Below are 20,997 nucleotides of genomic sequence, written 5' to 3'. Positions count from 1 at the left end.
GACTGCGGATCCAAGTGATAAAACAGTTGTCGTCGATTCGCTGGAAGGTGCTCGAATAGGTTGAATGTCGATTTGGAGAGCCACAGCTGCTTCGCCTGCTGCAATCATCAGTTCTGCCCCTCGATACACAAATTCCCCATTGACTCACAATTTCCATATCCTCACGCCTGCAAGGTCTATTCGATTACTTTGGTCTCTTACGCCGACAACACCGGACCAAATATCGAATCGGTGTCGCGCAGAAGGACCTCGTCGACAAAACTACAGGCGTCCATACTCACCTGCACTGGGGCGAGTGCAGTGGCACACGACAGTCAGAATGGCTTCAACGACAGCAGACAAGCCTCACAAATGGAGTGCTCCTGTCGTGAGAGACACCTTCCTCAAGTATTTTGAGGATCGAGGTCATACATTTGGTGAGTGTCTCCCAGTTCAAGTCCACACAGATGTTGACCCAGGTCAGTGAAATCTTCTCCTGTAGTACCACTATCGGATCCAACCCTACTTTTCACAAATGCCGGTATGAACCAATTCAAGCCGATATTCCTCGGTACCGTCGATCCTACGAGCAAAGAGGGCCAATACAAGCGTGCGGTCAACTCTCAAAAATGCATACGTGCGGGCGGCAAGCACAATGATCTCGACGATGTCGGCAAGGACAGCTACCACCACACTTTCTTCGAGATGTTGGGCAACTGGTCCTTTGGTGACTATTTCAAGAAGGAAGCTATCACATATTCGTGGGAGCTACTCACACAGGTCTTCGGTCTTGAACCCGACAGACTGTACGTCACGTACTTCGAAGGCGACGAAGCTGGCGGACTGGAACCGGATCTTGAGGCGAAGGAGATTTGGAAGAGCGTTGGTGTCGCCGAGGATCACATTTTGCCCGGGAACATGAAAGACAACTTCTGGGAAATGGGCGAGCAGGGCCCATGCGGTCCCTGCTCGGAAATCCACTACGATCGAATCGGGGGACGAAATGCAGCACACTTGGTCAACCAGGATGACCCCAATGTGTTGGAAATCTGGAACAACGTGTTCATCCAATACAATAGAGAGCCAGATAAGAGCTTGCGATCGTTACCGAACAAGCATGTCGACACGGGTATGGGCTTTGAGAGATTGGTTAGTGTCTTGCAGAACAAGATGTCAAATTACGACACGGATGTCTTCACCCCGATATTCGCACGGATTCAGGAAGTCACTGGCGCCAGGCCATATTCTGGTAAGTTTGGCGAAGAGGACAAGGATGGTATTGATACTGCATATCGGGTTGTTGCCGACCATGTGCGCACCCTGACCTTCGCCATCAGCGACGGTGGTATTCCCAACAACGAAGGGCGAGGTTATGTTGTGCGACGTGTATTACGTCGTGGTGCGCGATATGCCCGGAAATACTTCAATGTCGAAATTGGCGACTTTTTTGCTAAGCTCGTGCCGAGTCTGGTGGAACAGATGGGTGGCATGTTCAAGGAAATCGTCGCAAAGGAAGACGAAGTCAAAGAAATTCTCAACGAGGAAGAATTGTCATTCGCAAAAACTCTCGATCGAGGAGAACGGCAATTCGAGACGTACGCTCAAAAGAGTCAGGGTCAGGGGTTGAAGAGTCTCCACGGTGCTGATGTATGGCGTCTTTACGACACCTTTGGCTTCCCTGTGGATCTCACTCGACTGATGGCAGAAGAGAGGAATCTTTCTATCGACGACAACGAGTTTGAGGCAGCGAGATTGCGTGCGAAAGAAGCCAGCAAGGGCGAGAAAAAGGCTGCTCTAGATCTTCTTAAGCTGGATGTTCACGACCTCGGCGAACTCGAAAAGATGCCCGGTGTTACGAAGACGGACGACAGTGCGAAATACGGGCTCGAGAACGTCACTGGTACCATTCAGGCAATTTACCATGCAAAGAAATTCCACCCTGACACGCAATCTATTCCCGAAGGCGAGCAGATTGGTATCATCCTCGACAAGACATGCTTTTATGCCGAACAAGGTGGTCAAGAATACGACACTGGTCGCATCGTCATCGATGGCCAGGCCGAACTCGAGGTCGAAAATGTGCAACTGTATGCTGGTTATGTATTACATACTGGCTATATGAAGTACGGCCACTTCTCGGTCGGACATAAAGCCATCTGTGAATATGACGAGCTGAGACGATGGCCTATCCGAAACAACCACACAGGCACGCATATTCTCAACTTTGCTCTGCGGGAAGTTCTTGGTGACGGTATTGATCAAAGAGGATCTCTTGTCGCGCAAGAGAAACTTCGGTTCGATTTCAGTCACAAGTCTGGCATTTCAGACGCAGACTTGCAAAAGGTTGAAGATCTTTCCACGGAGTATATCCGACAGAATTGTCCTGTCTATGCCAAGGACGTACCTCTAGTCGTTGCACGAGAGATCTCTGGCGTCAGAGCAGTGTTTGGAGAGACCTACCCGGATCCCGTACGGGTAGTTTCTGTCGGTGTAGAGGTTGATGATATCCTGAAGAATGTCAAAGATGAGCGATGGAAGACTGTCAGCATCGAGTTCTGTGGTGGCACACACGTCAAGGCCACTGCTGATATCAAGGATCTGGTCATTCTTGAGGAGAGTGGTATCGCTAAGGGCATTCGACGTATCATTGCGGTTACGGGTGAGGACGCATATGAAGTCCAGCGCGTTGCCAAGGAATTTTCCGAGAGACTGAAGAAACTCGAAGAGATGCCTTTTGGTGCTCAGAAAGAGCAAGAGGCGAAAGCCCTTCAAATTGAACTCAACACCTTGTCGATATCGGCCGTCAAAAAATCTCAGCTCCGAGAGCGAATGAACAAAGTCGCCAAAGAGATTCTCGATCAACAGAAGAAGATGCAGAAAGAGGAACTGAAGAAAGCAACCGACACAATCACGGAGTACTTTGAGAAGAACAAGCACGCCAAGGCAGCCGTTCTGAGGTTACCGGTCGGCGGAAATCCCAAGCTTGTGCCAGATGTGGTGAAACATGTGCAAACCAAGTTGAAAGACAAGAGCGTCTACATTGTCGTTGCAGATGCATCCGAACCTGATGGAAAGGTGTTTCATGGATGCTTTGTCAGTCCAGTAAGTACAGGGCGAATGAGGTCGAGTAGAAAAGAATCAAGCTGACAAGAAATACAGGATGGTGTCAAAGCCGGAATTACCTCTGCAGACTGGTCCAGTGAAGTGTCGAAACTTGTCGGCGGCAAAGCTGGCGGAAAAGCACCTACTGCTATTGGTACTGGTACTGATCAGGGCAAGGTCGACGATGCCATCGAAGCAGCACGGCAATACCTGGAGAAGTTCACTCTGTGAGCGTCATGAATGTTTTGAGCGTTCGCAAAAGCTATCAGAGGATCGTGAGAGCATCTTTGAGGTCATGGATCATGAACTACCACAGAGCGAACAGAGATTGAATGCTCACAAGACTACATGTGCTTGCAAAGGTAGTGTACTGAGACCTTGTACACTCTGGGGGATATTTTTGTTACTTGATAGAGATACGAGCGAATGTTGTGAGTACATCAAAAAGAAAGCCATCGCAAATGACTATTAGTCCGATGACAATGAGATCTGAACATAGAATCATTGCTTGCGTTCCATCAGGTATACTGTACTGTATGTACATGTATGGAGTAGGATGCTCTTGATACTTGGTAGGGAGTACAAGTCTGGACCAATCGGAAATACAAACCGACTGCGATCGAATCGACCAATCGAAATTCGTATTGTGTTTCCTTTCTGGGACGCAATGACGATGGCATTACACAGAGTACGACAAGGGGGGAGGATCTGACGTCGCAAATGTGATCGCATTTAATACGAGTACTCATACTCAAGATGATTGAGATATCGTTAGAGCCGAAGAAGCAAAACGATATCATCCCATGACAACATAGACGAGGAGAAATTAGGACATGCACAGTCTTGCTCTCGTTTTGGGGACATCATCATCATCATCATCAACTTCAGCGTTCACTATATCAGCTCTTAGGAGGACAGCTGCCGTGAGATATCAGCTTACATTCTTCAAGGCCGTCTCCATCTCCTCGATCTTCGAGTGCCAGAATCGACAAGTTTATTGGATCGGTGGTAGCGTTCTCAACCACGAGATTGGTCGACATGAAGTTCCCCGGTGGTTGTTATTGCAACAAAATCAGGTACGAGATCGAATTGGAAGATGCGGGCAAGGCCAGGACGAGTATTTGTCACTGTAAGAATTGCAAGGTATGTATCACGTTCACGCACTGACCCAGTCTGGGTACTATGATACCGAGTACCTATCGATTACTTTTTTTTGGTTGACTTGTTCCAAAACGTCGCAGAAATTCACGGGAGGTCCTTTTGGTATAACCTCGAAAATCCCCGAAAAGAGTTTGACCGTCGTCCAAGGTAAAGAACTCATCACGGTCCACGAGGCCGACAATGGTAGCGGGACCACGTTGCATCGTGAGTTTTGTAAGGAATGTGGAAGCCCGATATTGGAACGTGGGGTATGTTTGATACTCTTTCATTTACCCCTGTTTCATCTTTTTACTCCGTATACCTCGTGTACTTCTTCTCGCTCTTCTCACGGTCAGAGACTGACGTTGTTTACTTTATTTGTGACGATCAGGCCAACGCAGGAGATTTTACTTATATCTTTTATGGCACACTTGACCAACCAACTGATTTACCACCAAAGGGGGAATTCTTTTGTAGTAAACGGGATAATTGGATGCCCGAAGTTCCTGGTAAGTTTGGAAAACTCCTTTATAATTTTCAAAAATTCCCAAGGTTGTGGATAGGTTATGACTGACTGACTATACCTATGACCACAACCAGGTCTCTTTCACAAACAACAAATCAAGGAGTGATGATGATGGTGGTGGTATCATCATGGCCGGCCGCCAGCCATCAGAGGAAGAGACAGAGCGAAGAAAGAGAGAGAACCGAGAAAATACCCGAGATGTAAAAATACATACATGAATTCTCGAGACAAGCAACAAACATACCTCTTCATATCCAAAAAAATCTTCCATCATCTAACCCTGGTAACGACAAAATCAAGAACCATGTCCCCATCGTCCATGAATTCAATGTCTTTCCCGTCCCAACCCGTGTCTTTCCAAGTCTTCATACGAGCTTTCGTGATGCATTGGGTGTTTGTCAGTCGACCTCCCTCTTCCCACATCCTCGCCGCACTCTCCGGGTCGTGCCTCCACTGTCGAACCTTGTGATGCCGGGTCTGTCAGATACGAGCCCGGCATTCACGTTGCCAATCTGATACCCGACGACGACGACCGTGCCCGGTTTCGAAAACGACACGACCACACGAGCCGCCTGGACTTGAGTTTCCCACGGCCACTGGTGCAACACGGCGGACATGTGAATGACGTCGACCGTCCCTTTTAGTGTGGCCAGCTTTGAGTTTGTGGTGGCGGTAGCATCGGCAGGCCAAAACATCGGCTTGTATGTATGGAGCGTCGAATCTGTCTCTGTCTCTAAACATGTCGTGCCCGACGTCCCAGTGACTGACGATGTCGATTCCGTACACGTCGGTCGAAGGTGCACCGTCGAAGACGAGTCGTCTCATGTCCGCACCGATGAAGCATCCTATGCCGAGAAAAGAGACCGCCAGAACGGAGGGTCGCGAGAATGTCTCCGTAAGCTGGTGAGTGGCGGACACAAGGATCCAAAAACACCCCGAGACCCGTACATGGGTATTGTGACGAATCGACCATGCTTTGTCACGCTGACCGGTACCGTCAGGATTTGGGTCAACATCTCAGAATGTGGGGGAAAACACGATGAACTTTACAATATCATGCACATGTTTGGATTGTTCATCGGGTGGAATACCGCTACACTCTTGTAGTAGTTTCTGAGTCTAGAACAAACGTTTGAACGTTGTGTTCCTACCATTTGGTCTCCTTTTCTCCCCCCCTTTTTTCCAAATATATATCGGAAGGACATGCTGAAGAACCCCCGGTCCCAAGATTGAAGCCAGAAAAACTCACCTCTGGGATCAAAAGTCTATCGATATTCGGCACGTACCAAGGACTCGTCGATTTGTCGAGTTGAGATTGAGCGTACGATGGTTCCGAACCGACGACTTGCCCGCCGCCCCTACCGCTGTCATGGCTGTCTTTGGGCGCAGCGCTCATTTTGGCTGCTCCAGTAAAGGTGAATATTCCTTCTGCAAGGGAAATGTGTCGTCAATGTCGATACGGAGTAGCCAGTCTGATTAGTTCTTGACCCACGGTTTAAACACTGTGACAAGGAAGACTTGTCGGAGAGAAAATACAATCAGATGGTGTGATTCTAACATTCATGATGACGGGTTATTTGTACAAGTCCCCGTCATCATACGAGTACGCTGTCGTCGTATTCCGGAGATCTTCACGGAAGAAACCCTGGTTCAGGGACGGGTTGCAAAAAGCTTGACAAAGATCAAACGCATAGACCTTGGACAATTGAACCGGCGTCCAAATATTACACCTTGCTCCAGAAGAGTATGGATATTCGATATCGTGGAGTCTACGTTGAAACCAATGGCTCGTTCCCGAGATGCCTGAACCAACATCCATCATGGAATGTCGGTGACAAAGAATTCTGTGCTCCAAGTCTGCGCACGTAAAACTCGTAATTAGCGTAGCCTCGTCAAAGCTTACGTGTACTTGTTTTCAGGGATCGGGTCGGTTGGTACTACCCATTGGAATAGAATACGGAGTACGACAATCATTTCATTGATTATACTAGGATGCTGATTGTTCCTACACGGCAGGCGTCGAAAGATGTTGATTGAAAATTATCGACCTGGCGTAGTACCTTCAAGGCGTTGTCGAGCCTTCAAGAATTGCTCTTGGGCATCATATAGGTATGGGATCTTTCTCAGTATTCTTCTTCTTCGCTCGCTAGCTATTGTAACTAGATAGTGACAGGATGATTGCCAGCTTCGATATTCATCAGAATGGAGTCCATCATATACAAGCATCTGGGAAGAGCAGGGCTCTCTTGATCTATCCATAAACGCCATTTGCGGCGAGAGATATTATCACTTTCACACCAATTCATGCAAGCCCCGTCATATTGCGGTGTACAACAATCATTATTGAAATCGTCGTTTCTCATCCCTTGTCTAAAGAGAAGAAATTAGGTCCAAAGTCGTGGTGTAAAGTTTGAAATCGTACGCAGATCGTCGCCTGCTGCGCGACATGAGGTCAAGACGTTTGTGTCAGGTTGGTAGGCGCAACTCGGTTGTCGAGCTTTGCGAGAAGTTGTCAGAACAGTCTAAAAAATTCCAGCACGACGATGACGCCATCGCCATATGTCTCGCCTGTTGTGGTTGATACTCTGTTGCGCAGATTCGGTTCCAGCTAAGTACAACTTGCTCTACTTGGAGTGATGACATCTCCACATCCGTATCTTCATTTGGCTCAGCACGGAATAGGGAGAGCCATAGACAAGGATATAATTCAGTGAAGGAGCAGATGCTGTCATCGTCTGCTGGAACCGAGAAATATGAATATGATTTGTGACGATAGACGTGGCAGAGCTGGACTGAAGCCTTATTTTTCACCTCCACCCCCAGACATGGTAAGCATGACAGCAATTAATAATACCCACCAGTACTTCTGGAAGAAGTTCTTTTCTGGTTGTTCTTCTACTACGACCTCTCGCCCTTCCGCATCGGTTTGAGGTGGTGCTCGACTGACAAGTGATGGGACTGGGCCGGACACAGAGGTGATCAGATTGACCTTGATAGGCTCGTACATGGCCAATTGCTTTGCAGCTTCTTCTCTTGCTTTCTTTGTATTCGGTACTGGAGGTCGTGCGGGTATGGGTCTTCCCTTTGCCTTTGCTCTTTCCACCTTCTTCCTATACCGTTCTTCTTCTGGCGATAGTGGGGGTGGCGAGAGGCTTGACACCGCGGCCGAAAAGACAGAACCATCAGTTGGAGAGATCCAAAGGTCAATCTTTTGGTGAAGGTCCTCGCTGAATGTGGTCAAAGAAGTGACTGTAGAACTTCCATTTGGGAGGAGAATGCGGAGAAGTTTCGCGGAAATAGATTCAGGAGTAGTTGATTTCAGAGAGTCCAAGCTTGGAGGAGTCCACGATGACAATGCATGCTTCTTAGATTTCGGATCGTAAAAGACAGTAGCCAGTGGTTTGACGGAAGACGACCCGATCACTTCGTATGAAAGGGTAATTGACTTGGGTAGCTTTGATGCATCGCTGGTGGTCCCTGTCGTGCTGGCAGCCAGGGCAGTGAATGCAAAGACAAGTAACAGCACCAGGTCACGAAGAGTCCGCATCTTTGAAGGCTGCGCAAGATCAGACTAGAGTGGTGAGAATGATGTGAGGTGGAAGAGACAACACGGAATAAATGATGAACTTCTATGCCGCCAGTGACGGTTGGAGTGACAGCAAAATATCAGGGCAAGTCAGCCGAGGGGAACGGTACAAATTGTTCTTGCCATCGCGACTTCCCTCAAACAGTTGTCACTGCCTCTTTCCAAAGCAGCAAACATGTAATCGTAATGTCTTCCCTCCAGGATCTTCCTGGAGACTCCTCCTTTCCTTCTCTCCAGCACAACAACCTCCCAGACTATCTCTTTGACTCCGACTCAGAAGACAGCATGTCAAGCACCGATCAAGGAGACAACAAGGACAAGGACAAGGACAAACTCGATCCTGAAGTCCTCAAAGATCTTGAGAAACATCAAGGCTTCATGAGGCAAGCAATCAATGTCGCCGAGGATGCTCTTGCAGGAGGAGAAACCCCAGTGGCATGTGTTCTGGTCCTCAAAGGAGAGGTCGTCGCTCGAGGAATGAACGATACCAATCGATCTCTCAACGGTACTCGCCATGCTGAATTTCTGGCCATCTCGGAATTCCTATCCAAATACCCGCAAAGTAAATTGAGGGAAACCGACCTCTATGTCACCGTGGAACCGTGCATCATGTGTGCTTCGGCCTTGAGACAGTACGGAATTCGCTGTGTCTACTACGGCTGTGGAAATGATCGTTTTGGTGGAAATGGAAGCGTGCTTGCTGTCAACTCAGACAAGGGTCTCGAGAAAGGTTATCCGAGCTATGGAGGGATCTTCAGGAAAGAAGCCATCATGTTGCTACGCCGATTCTACATTCAGGAGAATGAGAATGCACCCAATCCTCGCGCAAAGGGCAACAGGGAGCTGAAGCCGGTAGTTTGATTAGCAAGATCTGGCCATGAGCGGCTCATGCTACCGAGGCTAGCTGAGCAGTGTCATGGAAGACTCATGGGAGCTCAAGTTAAGGAGAGCGGGCAGTGGGACCTGTACCCAGCTACTCATTCACGTATGGGGCGAGTTGGTCCTTGCTTGGAGGCAACTATCAACGTTGCTCATGACAATGGAAAAAGTCAAGCCCAATAGTCACTGGACTGCTCTGCTTCACTATTCTGAGCTTTTTATTTCTTATTCACGCTCTTTCCAATGTTCGTCTTTCTGTATGCCGTCCTCACATTCCATTCACCCTGCCATTCCTATTCACGCATTTCTTTGTGTAGACAACGGTGCTTAGTCATGTGTTGAATGCTTCATTAGCGCGTTTGTCGAGTCCAATCACAACAACAACTTTTTTTGCTCACATACTCTGCATCTGATCGCCTTAAACATTAATCATCTTGTCCTGCTGTTCATATTTCCATCATCTTGCTTGTGAACGGTCTTTTACCAGACACTGTTCATCTTTCGAAACCACCAGCATAGCGTCTTGTTGCGTTGTACAACAATTCGCTCCTCCCTTTGAAGCCACCATCTAAATTCACACGAGATCCTCCTTCGCCGCAAGCTCGAGTTCATCTCGACGCCCTCGTCTCACCGGCATGGCTTCCGCCCGTGCTAGAAAGTCAGCTGCGGCTGAAGCACCCAAGAAAGCAATGAAAGAGTCAAAGACAAAACAGTCTGCGGCACCCAAAAAACCTGCACCGGCCAACAAGACATCTCCCAAGACTACAAAGACCGTTGCGGCACCTGCAAAGGCTTCCAAGAAACGCAAGGCCGAGGACGATGTAGAGGAAGAGCCCAAAGTCAACGGAGTGAAGAGAGTGAAGGCCAAGTCTGCCACACCGGTCGCTGAGGCACCAAAAAAGAAGATCGCCACGGCGAAAACCACAACCGCAAAGGCCAAAGCAAAGGCTCAGATCAATCATGCTCCTTCTGAGAAATTGAATGTCTTTGTTTTTGGTGAGGGTTCCTCTGGAGAGCTCGGCTTGGGAAGTGCAAAAGGCCAGGTCGAGGTGAAGAGACCGCGTTACAATCCCAATCTTGCACCAGAAAATGTTGGAGTCGTTGCTCTATCGGTCGGTGGAATGCACACTGCTGCTCTCACACACGACAGCAAGATCTATACGTGGGGTGTCAATGATCAAGGCGCCTTGGGTCGAGATACAACTTGGGAAGGTGGATTACGAGACATGGACGACAACGATGATGACAGTGACAGTGATTCGGACAGTGGCTCTGAGACTGCCATCAATCCCAAAGAATCTACACCTGGCGAAGTCGATGTGTCGGCACTTCCACACGGGATCACCTTCACTCAGGTCGCTTGCACCGACAGTGCAACCTTTGCACTTACAAGTGAGGGAGATGTCTACGGCTGGGGCACTTTCCGCTCGAACGAAGGTATCTTTGGTTTTGACCCTCAGACTCTCGTGCAGTCACGCCCCAAGTTGATCAAGGGAGTCAGCAAGATCACCAAACTCGCCACCGGCGCAAATCACGTTCTGGCTCTGCAATCAAATGGTGTTGTTTATGGTTGGGGAGCAGGTCAACAGGACCAACTTGGTCGTCGTATTTTGGAAAGAAGAGCATCAAACAGCTTGATCCCCATGCCTATCGGTCTACCCAAGAATATCACTGACCTTGGCGCTGGCTCCTACAATTCGTTCGCAATCAGAGCAAACGGAGATGTCTACTCCTGGGGTCTCAACAACTTTGGCCAGACTGGTATTCCCAAGGAATTTGACGAGACTGGAGCTAGCATCGGCTCTGATGTCCATCACCCCATCGTCATCGAAAGCCTTCACGGCAAGGGCAAAGTCATCTGCATTCAAGGCGGCGCTCATCACACCGTCGCTGTCACTGACAGAGGCGAACTTCTAACCTGGGGACGATTGGACGGTTGTCAGACTGGTCTCAAAGTCTCAGAACTCCCTCAAGATGACGTCGTTCGTGACTCGGCTGGGCACCCCCGTATCTTGACCGTTCCTACCCAGATTCCCAACATCCACGCCGTGTTCGCTTGCGCTGCCTCGGATCACTGCATTGCCATTGACAAGAACGGCAAGGCTTACTCATGGGGTTTCAGCACGACTTACCAGACCGGTCTCGGTACCGATGACGATGTCGAGACAGCTACGATGATTGACAATACTGCCGTGAGAGACAAGAAGTTGGTCTGGGCAGGCGCAGGAGGTCAGTTCAGTGTCGTGGCGGGTGTTCCGGCTCCGATGGTCAATGGTGTCAATGGTGTCAATGGTCATGCTTGATTTTGCTCATTCTAGCTCGATGATCACCCCCCGCTCGGTGGATCGATCGGATGAGGGCATGAAGAGTCGGCATGTCCAAAAAATCCCCGCGGAGGGTGCATGGATCAACAGAATAACAGATTCCAAATTGATTGTTTTGGTTTTGTCGAGTCGATCGACGAAACAGATTAGACAGCCTTTTTTTGCATGGGAACGGCGTTTGATTTTTTTTAGGAAAAACTGTCAACAGAAGAAGAAAAAGTTTCACATCCTACCTTTTCCGAGGTAACTGGGTACTTGTATCAGTATAATTGTTTCCAAAAAAGGTGAGGGGGTGGATTGATGACTTGGGGAGGTGATGGATCTATTGGGATTGGGCTTTCATCTCTTGAAAGTTAAGGCAATGAACATGAAGAAGGCATATGCAAAGTTGGTAGGGTCGACAGACTGAAAAGGGGGGGGAAAGGATGGGTTTATTCTATTTTCCTTCCGTTGTACGCATAATTGGGGGTCACTCGATGAGTCTTGCCAGGAAACAGAAAAAGGCCAGAAGAAAGATGCAGAGTGGTTTGATACTCGATCAGTTTGCCTCGTATAAATCAAAACTTGAAACTCTGATACTCTCAACATTGAATTCACATTGAACATGATCTAACTGATATTGATATCTGTAGTTAGAGATTGATTTCCATATTGATCCGTGTCCTTTTGAAGCGTGCCTCTCCATACTTGCAGGGGAGCTGACCGTTCTCCTAGGCAAAAGGGGCCATGAGCGGTGGGGAACCTACTCTGTCCGGAAAGAAACCTTGCTCAGTCCAAACGGGAGTGGTGATAGGGGCTTGCGCCGTACTGTTGGCGATGTCGAGGGTGTGATCCAGGAGGGACGCCGCCGTCGTCAAAAATTCGTCGGACTGTTATGGGTTGACAAACCTCGGCGATAGAGAGACACAAGGACGGTGGACTTTTTTGGGGGGGGGATGGCGGGCGGATGAGGATGGGTGTGTCTCGGTTCTCAGGGAACATAACACACCAACTCCGTGGCGTGAGGTCTGACCTTGTTCATTCTTCTAGTCCATCAGACAAATGCCCCTACAGCGTCGACCGGAGACTGGAAGTGCTAGATTGACGCGAGGTTTCCCTCCAGCACTTGGTCTGGGAGAATGCGTGTAGACCGTCTGGGATAGGATGTGCCACTATCATCTCAAACGATCGTGGATGAGGCTCTTGCTCCTCATGGTTGAAAACCTTGACATAGTTCATCTGCACGGGAACGCAATGCATTCGCTTTTTCCTGGCCGCAGGTGTATCTCAAGGTACTTGCCGCTCAGTAGGCTCTCCGGCATTTTCGCTATGGCTCGTGGCTTGTGCCTCGACATCAGTGTTGGCAGCTGATGACGGGACGGCGGCGGCGGTACCAGTAGCTTCGGGCGCATTCGCTTGTTGTATCCGACTTTCCAACTCTCTCGACGCCGTCACGGCAGGATGTTCACGCGGACCATCCTGGTGGTCGGATTGCGAATCGCCTTCTGACGCGGCGTGGTCGGCTGGGCGTGCCTTTTGGGGATCCTGGTGGGCTCCCAGGATATCGTACTTGCACAAGGGACAGTCATGATGCCCACGTTCGACCCAGAGATTCAAGCAGTTCGTGTGGTAGACATGACAACATTGCAGTTCCCGAATGGTGTCGGAGTCCTGCATCACGTCCAGGCAAATGGCACAGATGAGCTTCGTTGAAATGGTGGCGAACGTCTTGACGTGGTGTTCTTGTTTGTCGGAGCGCCAGTGGCTCAATGTTTGCGAGGGAGCCACTTGCTCGAGCTTCTTGATCCTCCTGCGGTGTTTGGCGGCAATGGTATTGCTGGGGGAGCCATATTCTGTCTCGATCCGCCAGGCCGAGTCTGATGTCGATGACTCGGCGTCCGAATCGTCCTCGGCGTTGTGAACCTTGCGATAGACCACATATCTATTTGGAGTTGGTTTGTCAGTCGATATGCTTGTGGAAAAAGCAAGATTTTGATTGTCATTCTCACTTACGCCACAGTGAAGGCGAGGAATATGAGGACAGTAACACTCACAGCAATAAATGCTGTTGCTGTCCCACTGTACGTTGGAGGCGTTTTGTCATTGTCGGTCGTCGCGTTGGTGGATGGTAGCGCGGCTCTCGATGCAAACGTGAAACTCAAAGGTTCGGAGGTTTGGTCACCCACCAAAGGCACTGTCAGTAGCAGCGACTCGGTGCCCGTCACTATTTGTTGTCTCGGAATATACATGACTTTGGTTGATATTGCTGAACCCTTTGGCGTGAAAGGAGGTTATTTGTTGCACGCGGCAAGTCTTGGTCCATAGATGTGTGTGTGTATGACTACGGTGTTTTATCCTGTCATAAAATATCCTCAAAAGAGGACTCTATGATTTCAGGACATTCTACGAAAGAAAAGTCAGCAACAGTAGAGACCTACCGCCAAAACCGCCCAGGTAAGGCTAGTATGGTATGATGATCATGTCCGTGGTTGCGGAGAGAAATGCCTGGAAGGGTCAGCGGGAGCTTGTGACGCGAGCCACATTTCTTGGAGCATTTCGAGGATCCGGATATTGCACTGGCATCTGGGCAACGCTCGACATACAGTAGAGCGATGCATGTGAAAGTGGTGTGATTTTATTGTGATAGGCAGAAGTTCGTCGAGATCAGATGGACAAAAAGAGCGTTAAAAATGTGCCAAGTAAAATGCCTTGGGGGGGCCGGAAGTTGCCGGTTTGGAAAAACATTCCACCGAAGATCCGGAGAGACTGACAAACTTCAGTTCATTTTCTCGACTACGACCACTATATTGAAGGTCGATGCGGAATTCCTACCCAAGCAGTGACCAGGGAAGCCCCATACCGAACCTGGGTACATGTAATCTCTACAGAGTGGTAACTCGGTCGCCGCAAGGCTACAGTGGCAGTTCGTGGAGGAAGCGGTTTGTGAAAACAACCAGACAATGGTATCCCTATCCATAATGTACACGATGTGAGCCTCCTATACCTTTTTGCCTGCTGCGCAAATAGTAGATACCCTTCAAACCTGCGCAGTACTAGTACTTCTAATTGAACGAGCGAATTCTCATGGCCGCCTCGGCCAACCTCACCGACTCCATCTCCTGTCCCTTCAGTACACTGACCAAGATATTCTCGCCGTTCTTCCCCACGGCGTGAACAATGACATTCTCGCCGAACCCACAGTCCTTCTCTCCCTGACCGGCTTCGGCGTACTCCTCGAACGATTCTTTCGTCACGCCGTCCTCGGGCGCGAGGAGAACTTGGCTCGCAAACTTCCTGGCCTCTTCGTAGGTCTTGAAGGAGCCTTCGACGTTGGTGTCCCTGGCCTGTCCACTGTCATCCTCCGAGTACTCGACGTTCGTCTGGACGACGTGGTACAGGTCGAAGTGGATCTTGTGGTCTTCGTCGATGGCCTTGAAGCCCTGGACGTTTGGCGTGGTCGCCACGCTGATGCGGAACACGGTCTTGTCCGGAGCCACCGCGTACACGCAGAGACCCGTTCTTCTCTTGATGCTGTGCTCGACAAACTCTTCCCGTTGGGTGTCGTACTCGGTGAACCATTCCCGTTCGTACCCTGCCTCGAACAGGGTCTTGTGTGCTTGTGCCTTGGCGGCTTTCAGGTCGGTAAAGGTGCCGCACACTCGCAACTTTTCCACCTCTTCATTCACATCCTTGGGGCTGTGGGAAACCGAAAACAGGATATGGTACAGGCTATCGGATGCCATGATGTTTGATTTATTTTGTTTAGTATGGTGGTTTTGTCGTTTTGGGTGATTTTGTATACAAGTGTAGGGTAGTTTTATCGTGTTCAAGGACTTGCTCGTGATCTGTCTGTCGTACAGCAGTCTCAACATCTACAGGGCATGCTCGAGTTCTTATTACCTTGTGACCCTTGGAACGAACTTGTCCCAATGGAGAAACGAATCATGCACGTCAAAGCACCGGCAGGGAAACTCCTCGACCCTCTCTCGGAACCATTAGTGATTGTCTGTCGAGGCGTCCGCCCCTCAAGGGGTCATTGATCTCCCGCTTGTGGTCTGATGAGACTAAAAAAAAACCGATGGTGAGATGTGCACCAACGGACACATGCAGGGCTGGCATGACCACAAGAAGTGCTCCATCAGTTTCCTCTGATCCTATAATATGGGTAACAGCCAAACAAATGGCTCATTGGGTGGATTTTGGGACAGGGTTTGCCGGCAGAGCGAAGAGTGTGACTGTCACCAAAAGGCACATGGTTTTTTTGCCAATGCGGCATATGTACGAGCATCAAAACACGAACCCCCCCTCCATCAAATGACATTCCACGAGGGACTTACAAGTTCCCCTTCTAGGCCTTCACGACTCTTCTGACGCGGGATTTCACGGATGGTGTCATAAGTTTTCTTTCTTTTCCAAAACGAAAATCGTGCATGGGAAAGCTCACGACTTGTGGCGTGATTGTTACATAACAGACGAGGTGGATCCACCACGCTCCTTTCTCGTTTACTGTCCATTTCCCCGGATTTTTGGGCATCATTACGCCACCTTCATTGATAGTTCACTTGGCGATTTCTTGGATGACTTTGATGGAAAAATGACTGTATTTTTCAAGTCGCGAATTGCTGGGCAAGAGCAGAATCTGACATGATGTGGTGTCATGGGGTGAGCATCATGAGCGTTTGGGGCGAGCTTTCCCCGGATTTCGGGCGATGCTTCTACGAGCTATTCAGTATGGGATCAAAGCAAACAAGGAACGAGAAAAAACAGTTCAAATGGTATCAACTAGCGTACGCTGGGTACAGAGAGTCCAAATCAGCAATTTTGAATTCTACGTTTTAGTTATCCTTAATGTAATGGTTCTTGAAGCCGAAAAATTATTCGATATTGATAAATACCGTCCACTCGTGGGAACTGTATATGCCACACGAGGAGGAAGCTGAATTATGTATTGTACTCCGTATGAAGACGGCCGTTAGTTGTAATGAGCTACCCGCTTGCTTCATGTTTGTAGTCATTTGCTGCGTCTTTCTGCGTTTCTCTAATGGATGGTCAATAGACCTTCGTTGATGTTCTCCCGTAAACGCCCTGATGGGGACCCCCAGGTCCAAGATATTGATAGATTGTCGAAGATGTTTTCCCAAACGCCATGGATACCGTATTTTTGTCGTTCATTACAGCCTGCTCTTGGCTAGTCATTGCCCTTCTTGAGTTGCCCGTAATTTGGCCGCCTCTTCCATTTCGTCTAGATGTTGTTCGAAATCGGCCAGCTGTTTTTTCTGGGCCAGTAGCTTTTCTCTCATTTTTCTAATACTATTTCAAAATTGTCAGATATCAGTGCTCTCAAGGCGCCAGTGCGAAATAAACTCACTTGTCTACCTCGTGTTGTCTGAACCATACATTTTCCATGGATTGTTCCCGTCTTGTGAATGAATCACTGTGTGAGAAAGATGTGTTAGTTTTGTGTGTATTGGCTGGCGTTTTTGTGTCTAGACGTCCACTTACCCTGCGGCAATACCACCTGACCTAACAGCACCAGTATCACCTTCGGCTCTCAATGGCATCACCGTTGAGAATGATTGACAGAATGCTGGTGTTCGGATTCTGGTCATACACGACCTCGGGATTGTTGTTCGCAACATTTGACTGTTTGTTGTTGCAAGGGATATAAACGATTGACTTTGGGTTGATTGAGTTTCTCGAACTCTTCAGTGAAAGGTATGTGTGGTTGATATGGCTTTTTATTGCTTTGCTTGCTTGTGATGGAAGAAGTAGACTATCCCAACAATCCCTGCTGGCATGGAATATATACTCTGTATGAGGACAAACAATAAGCAAAGTTGGGTAGGATCGCCGCGCAAGCTACAATCGCGAGTGAAACCATGTATTACCGTCTGGTGACTGCACTGGCCTGAGGGAAACATCTTAGCGAGCATGATGTTGGGGGCCTCGGATTGGGTGTTGCTGGTAAGAGGCATTTCGGCGCCCGGCTGTGCAAAGTCCCCGCTTTTCCAGGGGCTCCAGCCTTCTCTGCCCACGCCTAGAACGTGACCCTTGGACCCTTATTGCTCGGAAGATTATCGACCGGGTATGCTAGGGCTTTTCCTTGGGACCTGATATCACTCCACCCTCATGCAACCTGTGCGCACGCTCCCAACGGCGCTTGCCGACTCCAGCTTCCAGATTTTTTTGTTTCTTGTGCATCGCATGATCTTGAAACCGACACATGGTCCCCGTGACCTAGTGACGAAAGTGCTCGTCGTTTCTGGCACGGATACCAAGACAAGAAAATTTGCTAGCTGTCGACGTGATGGAAGACCTTAGTGGGCGTGGCAGAGTGCCGGTCCAGAAGACTCGAAGAACAAATAGGACTCCATACCCCGGATTCAATTGAGAGAGAGAGACTCAAAGATCAAAACACAACAACATCAAAAAAGAATCAAAAACTACTATATCTTTACACACGAGAAAAAGGTTACATATCATTGCCAATGCCAATGTCGTTCTTCTACGCCTATCCAGACATTGACCCTTACCCGACCACTCACGTGGCGCACACCTTCCCGGAAAAGGGTCACCACCTGCACCACATACCCATCCCGTACCTCGCGCACAAGGCTCACAGGATCTTCCACGACAAAGACCAGGATGTCCACGTGCCCAAGACCGACGTGAGGGAGACCCCGAAGAGCTTCTACGTCGAGGTCGAACTGCCCGGCATCAAGGACAAGTCCGAGCTTCACCTGCGCTGGACGTCGACGCGGACCCTGCTCGTGACAAGCAAAATCACCAGGCCGGAGATCCCAGAGGCGGAGATGGTCTATGACCCAGCCACTGAGGGTATCCTCGAGCCCACGCCGACGCCGACACAACCACCGGCACCAGCAGCGCCGACTGAGGAAGGGCGCGAGGAGAGGCCCCCCGTCGATGGCGCAGAGGAGGATAAGAAGGAGGAAGCTCCGGTCAAGTTGGAGCTGCATCTGACCGTCCACGAGAGACTGATCGGCGACTACATGCGTGCCTTCAACTTCCCCGTCGACGTCGATAGGGATGAAACGCACGCGAAATTGGACGCTGGACTGTTGAAGATCATCGTTCCAAAATTGGTGCACGGGGATGCTCTTTCGAGGCACGTTTCGGTCAACGTCCATGATGGGGATTCCACCACGGGAGCACCGGCGGCTTAAGTGGAAAAGAGTACGATGCGTGGGCCAAGGAGAGATTGATCCATGAATGTACGCAATTCAACACAGTTTTCAACTTGGAGTGTACGGCCGCCTTTGATCTAACGGTGGCGATTAATACGTAATTGGAGGTAGTGAGCGTTATCAGCAAACTGGAATGATAGTCTATGGATATGAGAAACCACTTATAATGCAATAATACTATAAAACCACATGACATGGGAGACAGAGTCCTCAAAACATTGGTCCTCAGAACGGATGTTTAAAAAAGTAGACTTGTAGAGAATTCTTCATGTCCAGTTATCCAAGGTGGCTGCTATCAAGAATCCTATGGGACAATGAAGAGCGCAAAACAAAGCAATGGGTCAATAATGTCAGAAATGGAGAAGGAGGAGATGTAAGAAAGAATCATCATAGTGGATTATCCTCAACTGGTTCGAGGTATAGGGTCAAGATTCCGCCTCTCAACTTCAATACAAGCCAAGTATATGTACACAGTATTCCCAAAAGTTCATCAATTTCATCGTCACATGTCATTCTCAATCTTCCTGGAACCATTGTGACCTCTTGATCCGGTAGCTCCCAAGTCCGGACGTCACTGCCACCGAGGCCACCGAGGTGGGAAAGAAGACCCAAAAAAATTCATCGATTCATCACTTCAACTCGATCCTTGTCAGGCATCTCTCAATCGTACGAGGCGTAAAAGGCTTCCTCGATGGCATCCTCTTCTTCATCCGCGGAGACGTCGTCCCCCTCGGCGCACTCGGTGTGTTCGACCCAGAGGTGTTGGGCGCAAGTCTCGTCCTCTGGCCACCAACTCATGGGGAGGTGGGTTTCGGACGAGTGTCGCCTGTGAAGGTGATGGGGGTGGTGCTGCTCTTCGTGGTGAACGTGGGGGACGGAGACCTCGACGAAACTGGGTCTCCGTTCCTTTTCGTAGGATTTCTTTTGGTTCTGTTCTGCACCGGCCTTCGTGGAGGATTTCAAAGGCGAAGGGTCCACCACGTTTGTCTTCTTCTCTGTGATGGTTGTCGGGGGTGTGGTCCCGGTGTTCATGTGGTCCGTCGGTCTCCTCGTGGCCTTGAATGGGATGGGCCGGGACTGCCCGGTCGACTGTTGTTGCGATTCTGGTTCCAGAGGCAAGTACCCGTGGTTGAAGGCCGGCTCCTTGAACAAGAGTTCGCTCACGTCACAGTCGTTGTAGAACGATATGAAGGCGTTGTCTTTGACGCCCGATATGCCCTCGTTACCGTGCTGGTGGGTTCGAACAGCCTAGTAGATGTGCGTCAGTGGCCGAGAGATCGCCGGGAAGGTACTTGGACTTGAGGGGCGAGCTATTGCTTACTGGAGCGGTTTCCGAAATCATTGTGGTGGAAATGGTTTGTGTTGTTGTTTTTCAGGGGTTGTGCTTCGAGATGTTGTTTGTAAAGTCAAGATTGGAGGCGAGGTAAGGTGGACACTACCAATATATTCACTTGTACCTTTTTGATGATGGTTGGATGTATGAAAGGAATTCCTGTCTCGAGAACCTACCACATTCGATCATGGTTTTTATATTGAACATCGGGCCTGGTTGGTCTGCCGATTACATTTCGATCTGCTTACCAGAGAATTTTGGTGGGTCCGAGTCTCTATGAGTAACGACATGTTTTCGCGCTCAGGTCACTCAACGACAATGGCAGGGTTAGAGAGATAGAGAGAGGGACAAAAAATTGTCTTTTTGGAGTGGTATGACAAGACTCGAAAGGGATGGATTGACCTCGATCTTTTACTGTGAGGGTTTAGGTGGAATTGTCCTGACATGTCAAATGGGGTGACTTTGTAACGTCTGGTTTCAATTCCTACGAGCGATTTTGGCTGAAGCTCGTATTTTATACGGTATCGTATTGTATCGAAATCACTCCACATGTGGCTCCTTCGGTAGAAATCACTCATCCTTGGAATTGTTCAACAACCTCCGATGAGATGATTCTTTCGTTCCTGTCCATCATCAGTCTCAGGCTATGCATGACTGACTGACTCCTCCCGATGAATTACGAGTACAAACGCACGTCTTGCGCCATTTCTCACAATCCCTGTTGGGTGCTGGGTGGCACAAGGGCTTGGTTTACCCCAGATTTCCATCATGTTCACAACGAGTTGATTTCGGGCAGCCAATACTGACCGAGTGGCATTGTTGGATCCAGCCCTTTCGACTCTTATTACCCACTCTCCTCTACATACCATCATCTGATGCTGTTGTTATGGTTGCAACGCAGAACCCTGAAATGGCCCCTCCCTTACCCGGGACATCCTCTTGAA

At 49.2% G+C, this 20,997-nt stretch overlaps 11 protein-coding genes across 11 annotated transcripts; 5 read left to right on the top strand and 6 right to left on the bottom strand.

Annotated features, from left to right (window-relative positions):
* Nucleotides 1-64: 64 nt before the first annotated feature.
* Nucleotides 65-3,312, top strand: PV06_00964 (alanine-tRNA ligase; the record flags this gene model as incomplete). Its single annotated transcript, XM_016401533.1, has 3 exons — nucleotides 65-416; nucleotides 464-3,081; nucleotides 3,139-3,312. The coding sequence occupies 3 exons, from the start codon at nucleotides 65-67 to the stop codon at nucleotides 3,310-3,312; spliced, it is 3,144 nt and encodes a 1,047-aa protein (XP_016268586.1).
* Nucleotides 3,313-4,119: 807 nt separating this feature from the next.
* On the top strand, nucleotides 4,120-4,853 carry PV06_00963 (uncharacterized protein; the record flags this gene model as incomplete). The annotated part of the gene is made up of 4 exons (XM_016401532.1): nucleotides 4,120-4,224; nucleotides 4,323-4,490; nucleotides 4,613-4,730; nucleotides 4,822-4,853. The coding sequence occupies 4 exons, from the start codon at nucleotides 4,120-4,122 to the stop codon at nucleotides 4,851-4,853; spliced, it is 423 nt and encodes a 140-aa protein (XP_016268585.1).
* Nucleotides 4,854-5,017: 164 nt separating this feature from the next.
* Nucleotides 5,018-6,143, bottom strand: PV06_00962 (uncharacterized protein; the record flags this gene model as incomplete). Its single annotated transcript, XM_016401531.1, has 2 exons — nucleotides 5,018-5,209; nucleotides 5,997-6,143. 2 exons carry the CDS (start codon nucleotides 6,141-6,143, stop codon nucleotides 5,018-5,020), a joined length of 339 nt encoding a protein of 112 aa, XP_016268584.1.
* Nucleotides 6,144-6,737: 594 nt separating this feature from the next.
* Nucleotides 6,738-8,417, bottom strand: PV06_00961 (uncharacterized protein). The gene has a single exon (XM_016401530.1). It carries the CDS (start codon nucleotides 8,292-8,294, stop codon nucleotides 7,548-7,550), a length of 747 nt encoding a protein of 248 aa, XP_016268583.1. The 5' UTR covers nucleotides 8,295-8,417; the 3' UTR covers nucleotides 6,738-7,547.
* Nucleotides 8,418-8,519: 102 nt separating this feature from the next.
* PV06_00960 (uncharacterized protein) lies at nucleotides 8,520-9,194 on the top strand (the record flags this gene model as incomplete). Its single annotated transcript, XM_016401529.1, has 1 exon — nucleotides 8,520-9,194. The coding sequence occupies one exon, from the start codon at nucleotides 8,520-8,522 to the stop codon at nucleotides 9,192-9,194; it is 675 nt and encodes a 224-aa protein (XP_016268582.1).
* Nucleotides 9,195-9,847: 653 nt separating this feature from the next.
* Nucleotides 9,848-11,515, top strand: PV06_00959 (uncharacterized protein; the record flags this gene model as incomplete). Its single annotated transcript, XM_016401528.1, has 1 exon — nucleotides 9,848-11,515. One exon carries the CDS (start codon nucleotides 9,848-9,850, stop codon nucleotides 11,513-11,515), a length of 1,668 nt encoding a protein of 555 aa, XP_016268581.1.
* Nucleotides 11,516-12,802: 1,287 nt separating this feature from the next.
* Nucleotides 12,803-13,764, bottom strand: PV06_00958 (uncharacterized protein; the record flags this gene model as incomplete). Its single annotated transcript, XM_016401527.1, has 2 exons — nucleotides 12,803-13,457; nucleotides 13,529-13,764. The coding sequence occupies 2 exons, from the start codon at nucleotides 13,762-13,764 to the stop codon at nucleotides 12,803-12,805; spliced, it is 891 nt and encodes a 296-aa protein (XP_016268580.1).
* Nucleotides 13,765-14,577: 813 nt separating this feature from the next.
* Nucleotides 14,578-15,387, bottom strand: PV06_00957 (uncharacterized protein; the record flags this gene model as incomplete). The annotated part of the gene is made up of 1 exon (XM_016401526.1): nucleotides 14,578-15,387. One exon carries the CDS (start codon nucleotides 15,385-15,387, stop codon nucleotides 14,578-14,580), a length of 810 nt encoding a protein of 269 aa, XP_016268579.1.
* Nucleotides 15,388-16,372: 985 nt separating this feature from the next.
* PV06_00956 (uncharacterized protein) lies at nucleotides 16,373-17,423 on the bottom strand. The gene is made up of 3 exons (XM_016401525.1): nucleotides 17,018-17,423; nucleotides 16,884-16,949; nucleotides 16,373-16,825 (listed from the first exon to the last, which is right to left on the bottom strand). The coding sequence occupies exons 1-3, from the start codon at nucleotides 17,152-17,154 to the stop codon at nucleotides 16,708-16,710; spliced, it is 321 nt and encodes a 106-aa protein (XP_016268578.1). The 5' UTR covers nucleotides 17,155-17,423; the 3' UTR covers nucleotides 16,373-16,707.
* Nucleotides 17,424-17,686: 263 nt separating this feature from the next.
* PV06_00954 (uncharacterized protein) lies at nucleotides 17,687-20,584 on the top strand. Its single transcript, XM_016401523.1, has one exon. It carries the CDS (start codon nucleotides 18,004-18,006, stop codon nucleotides 18,697-18,699), a length of 696 nt encoding a protein of 231 aa, XP_016268576.1. The 5' UTR covers nucleotides 17,687-18,003; the 3' UTR covers nucleotides 18,700-20,584.
* On the bottom strand, nucleotides 19,093-20,515 carry PV06_00955 (uncharacterized protein). The gene is made up of 2 exons (XM_016401524.1): nucleotides 20,042-20,515; nucleotides 19,093-19,968 (listed from the first exon to the last, which is right to left on the bottom strand). Exons 1-2 carry the CDS (start codon nucleotides 20,060-20,062, stop codon nucleotides 19,381-19,383), a joined length of 609 nt encoding a protein of 202 aa, XP_016268577.1. The 5' UTR covers nucleotides 20,063-20,515; the 3' UTR covers nucleotides 19,093-19,380.
* Nucleotides 20,585-20,997: the final 413 nt, after the last annotated feature.

Source organism: Exophiala oligosperma (assembly GCF_000835515.1).
Source record: "Exophiala oligosperma strain CBS 72588 unplaced genomic scaffold supercont1.1, whole genome shotgun sequence".
Taxonomy (NCBI): Eukaryota; Fungi; Ascomycota; class Eurotiomycetes; order Chaetothyriales; family Herpotrichiellaceae; genus Exophiala; species Exophiala oligosperma.
Note: the sequence above shows the minus strand (reverse complement) of the source record. Positions and strands in the feature narration are given on the sequence as shown.

Coding starts and splice junctions, on each gene's coding strand:
- PV06_00956 (XM_016401525.1), bottom strand. CDS start 17,154: ATGTTGCGAACAACAATCCCGAGGTCGTGTATGACCAGAATCCGAACA. Junction 16,950..17,017: donor TCAGGTGGTATTGCCGCAGG/GTAAGTGGACGT, acceptor TTTCTCACACAG/TGATTCATTCACAAGACGGG. Junction 16,826..16,883: donor AGACAACACGAGGTAGACAA/GTGAGTTTATTT, acceptor ATTTTGAAATAG/TATTAGAAAAATGAGAGAAA.
- PV06_00955 (XM_016401524.1), bottom strand. CDS start 20,062: ATGATTTCGGAAACCGCTCCA. Junction 19,969..20,041: donor TGATTTCGGAAACCGCTCCA/GTAAGCAATAGC, acceptor CACATCTACTAG/GCTGTTCGAACCCACCAGCA.
- PV06_00961 (XM_016401530.1), bottom strand. CDS start 8,294: ATGCGGACTCTTCGTGACCTGGTGCTGTTACTTGTCTTTGCATTCACT.
- PV06_00954 (XM_016401523.1), top strand. CDS start 18,004: ATGCCAATGTCGTTCTTCTACGCCTATCCAGACATTGACCCTTACCCG.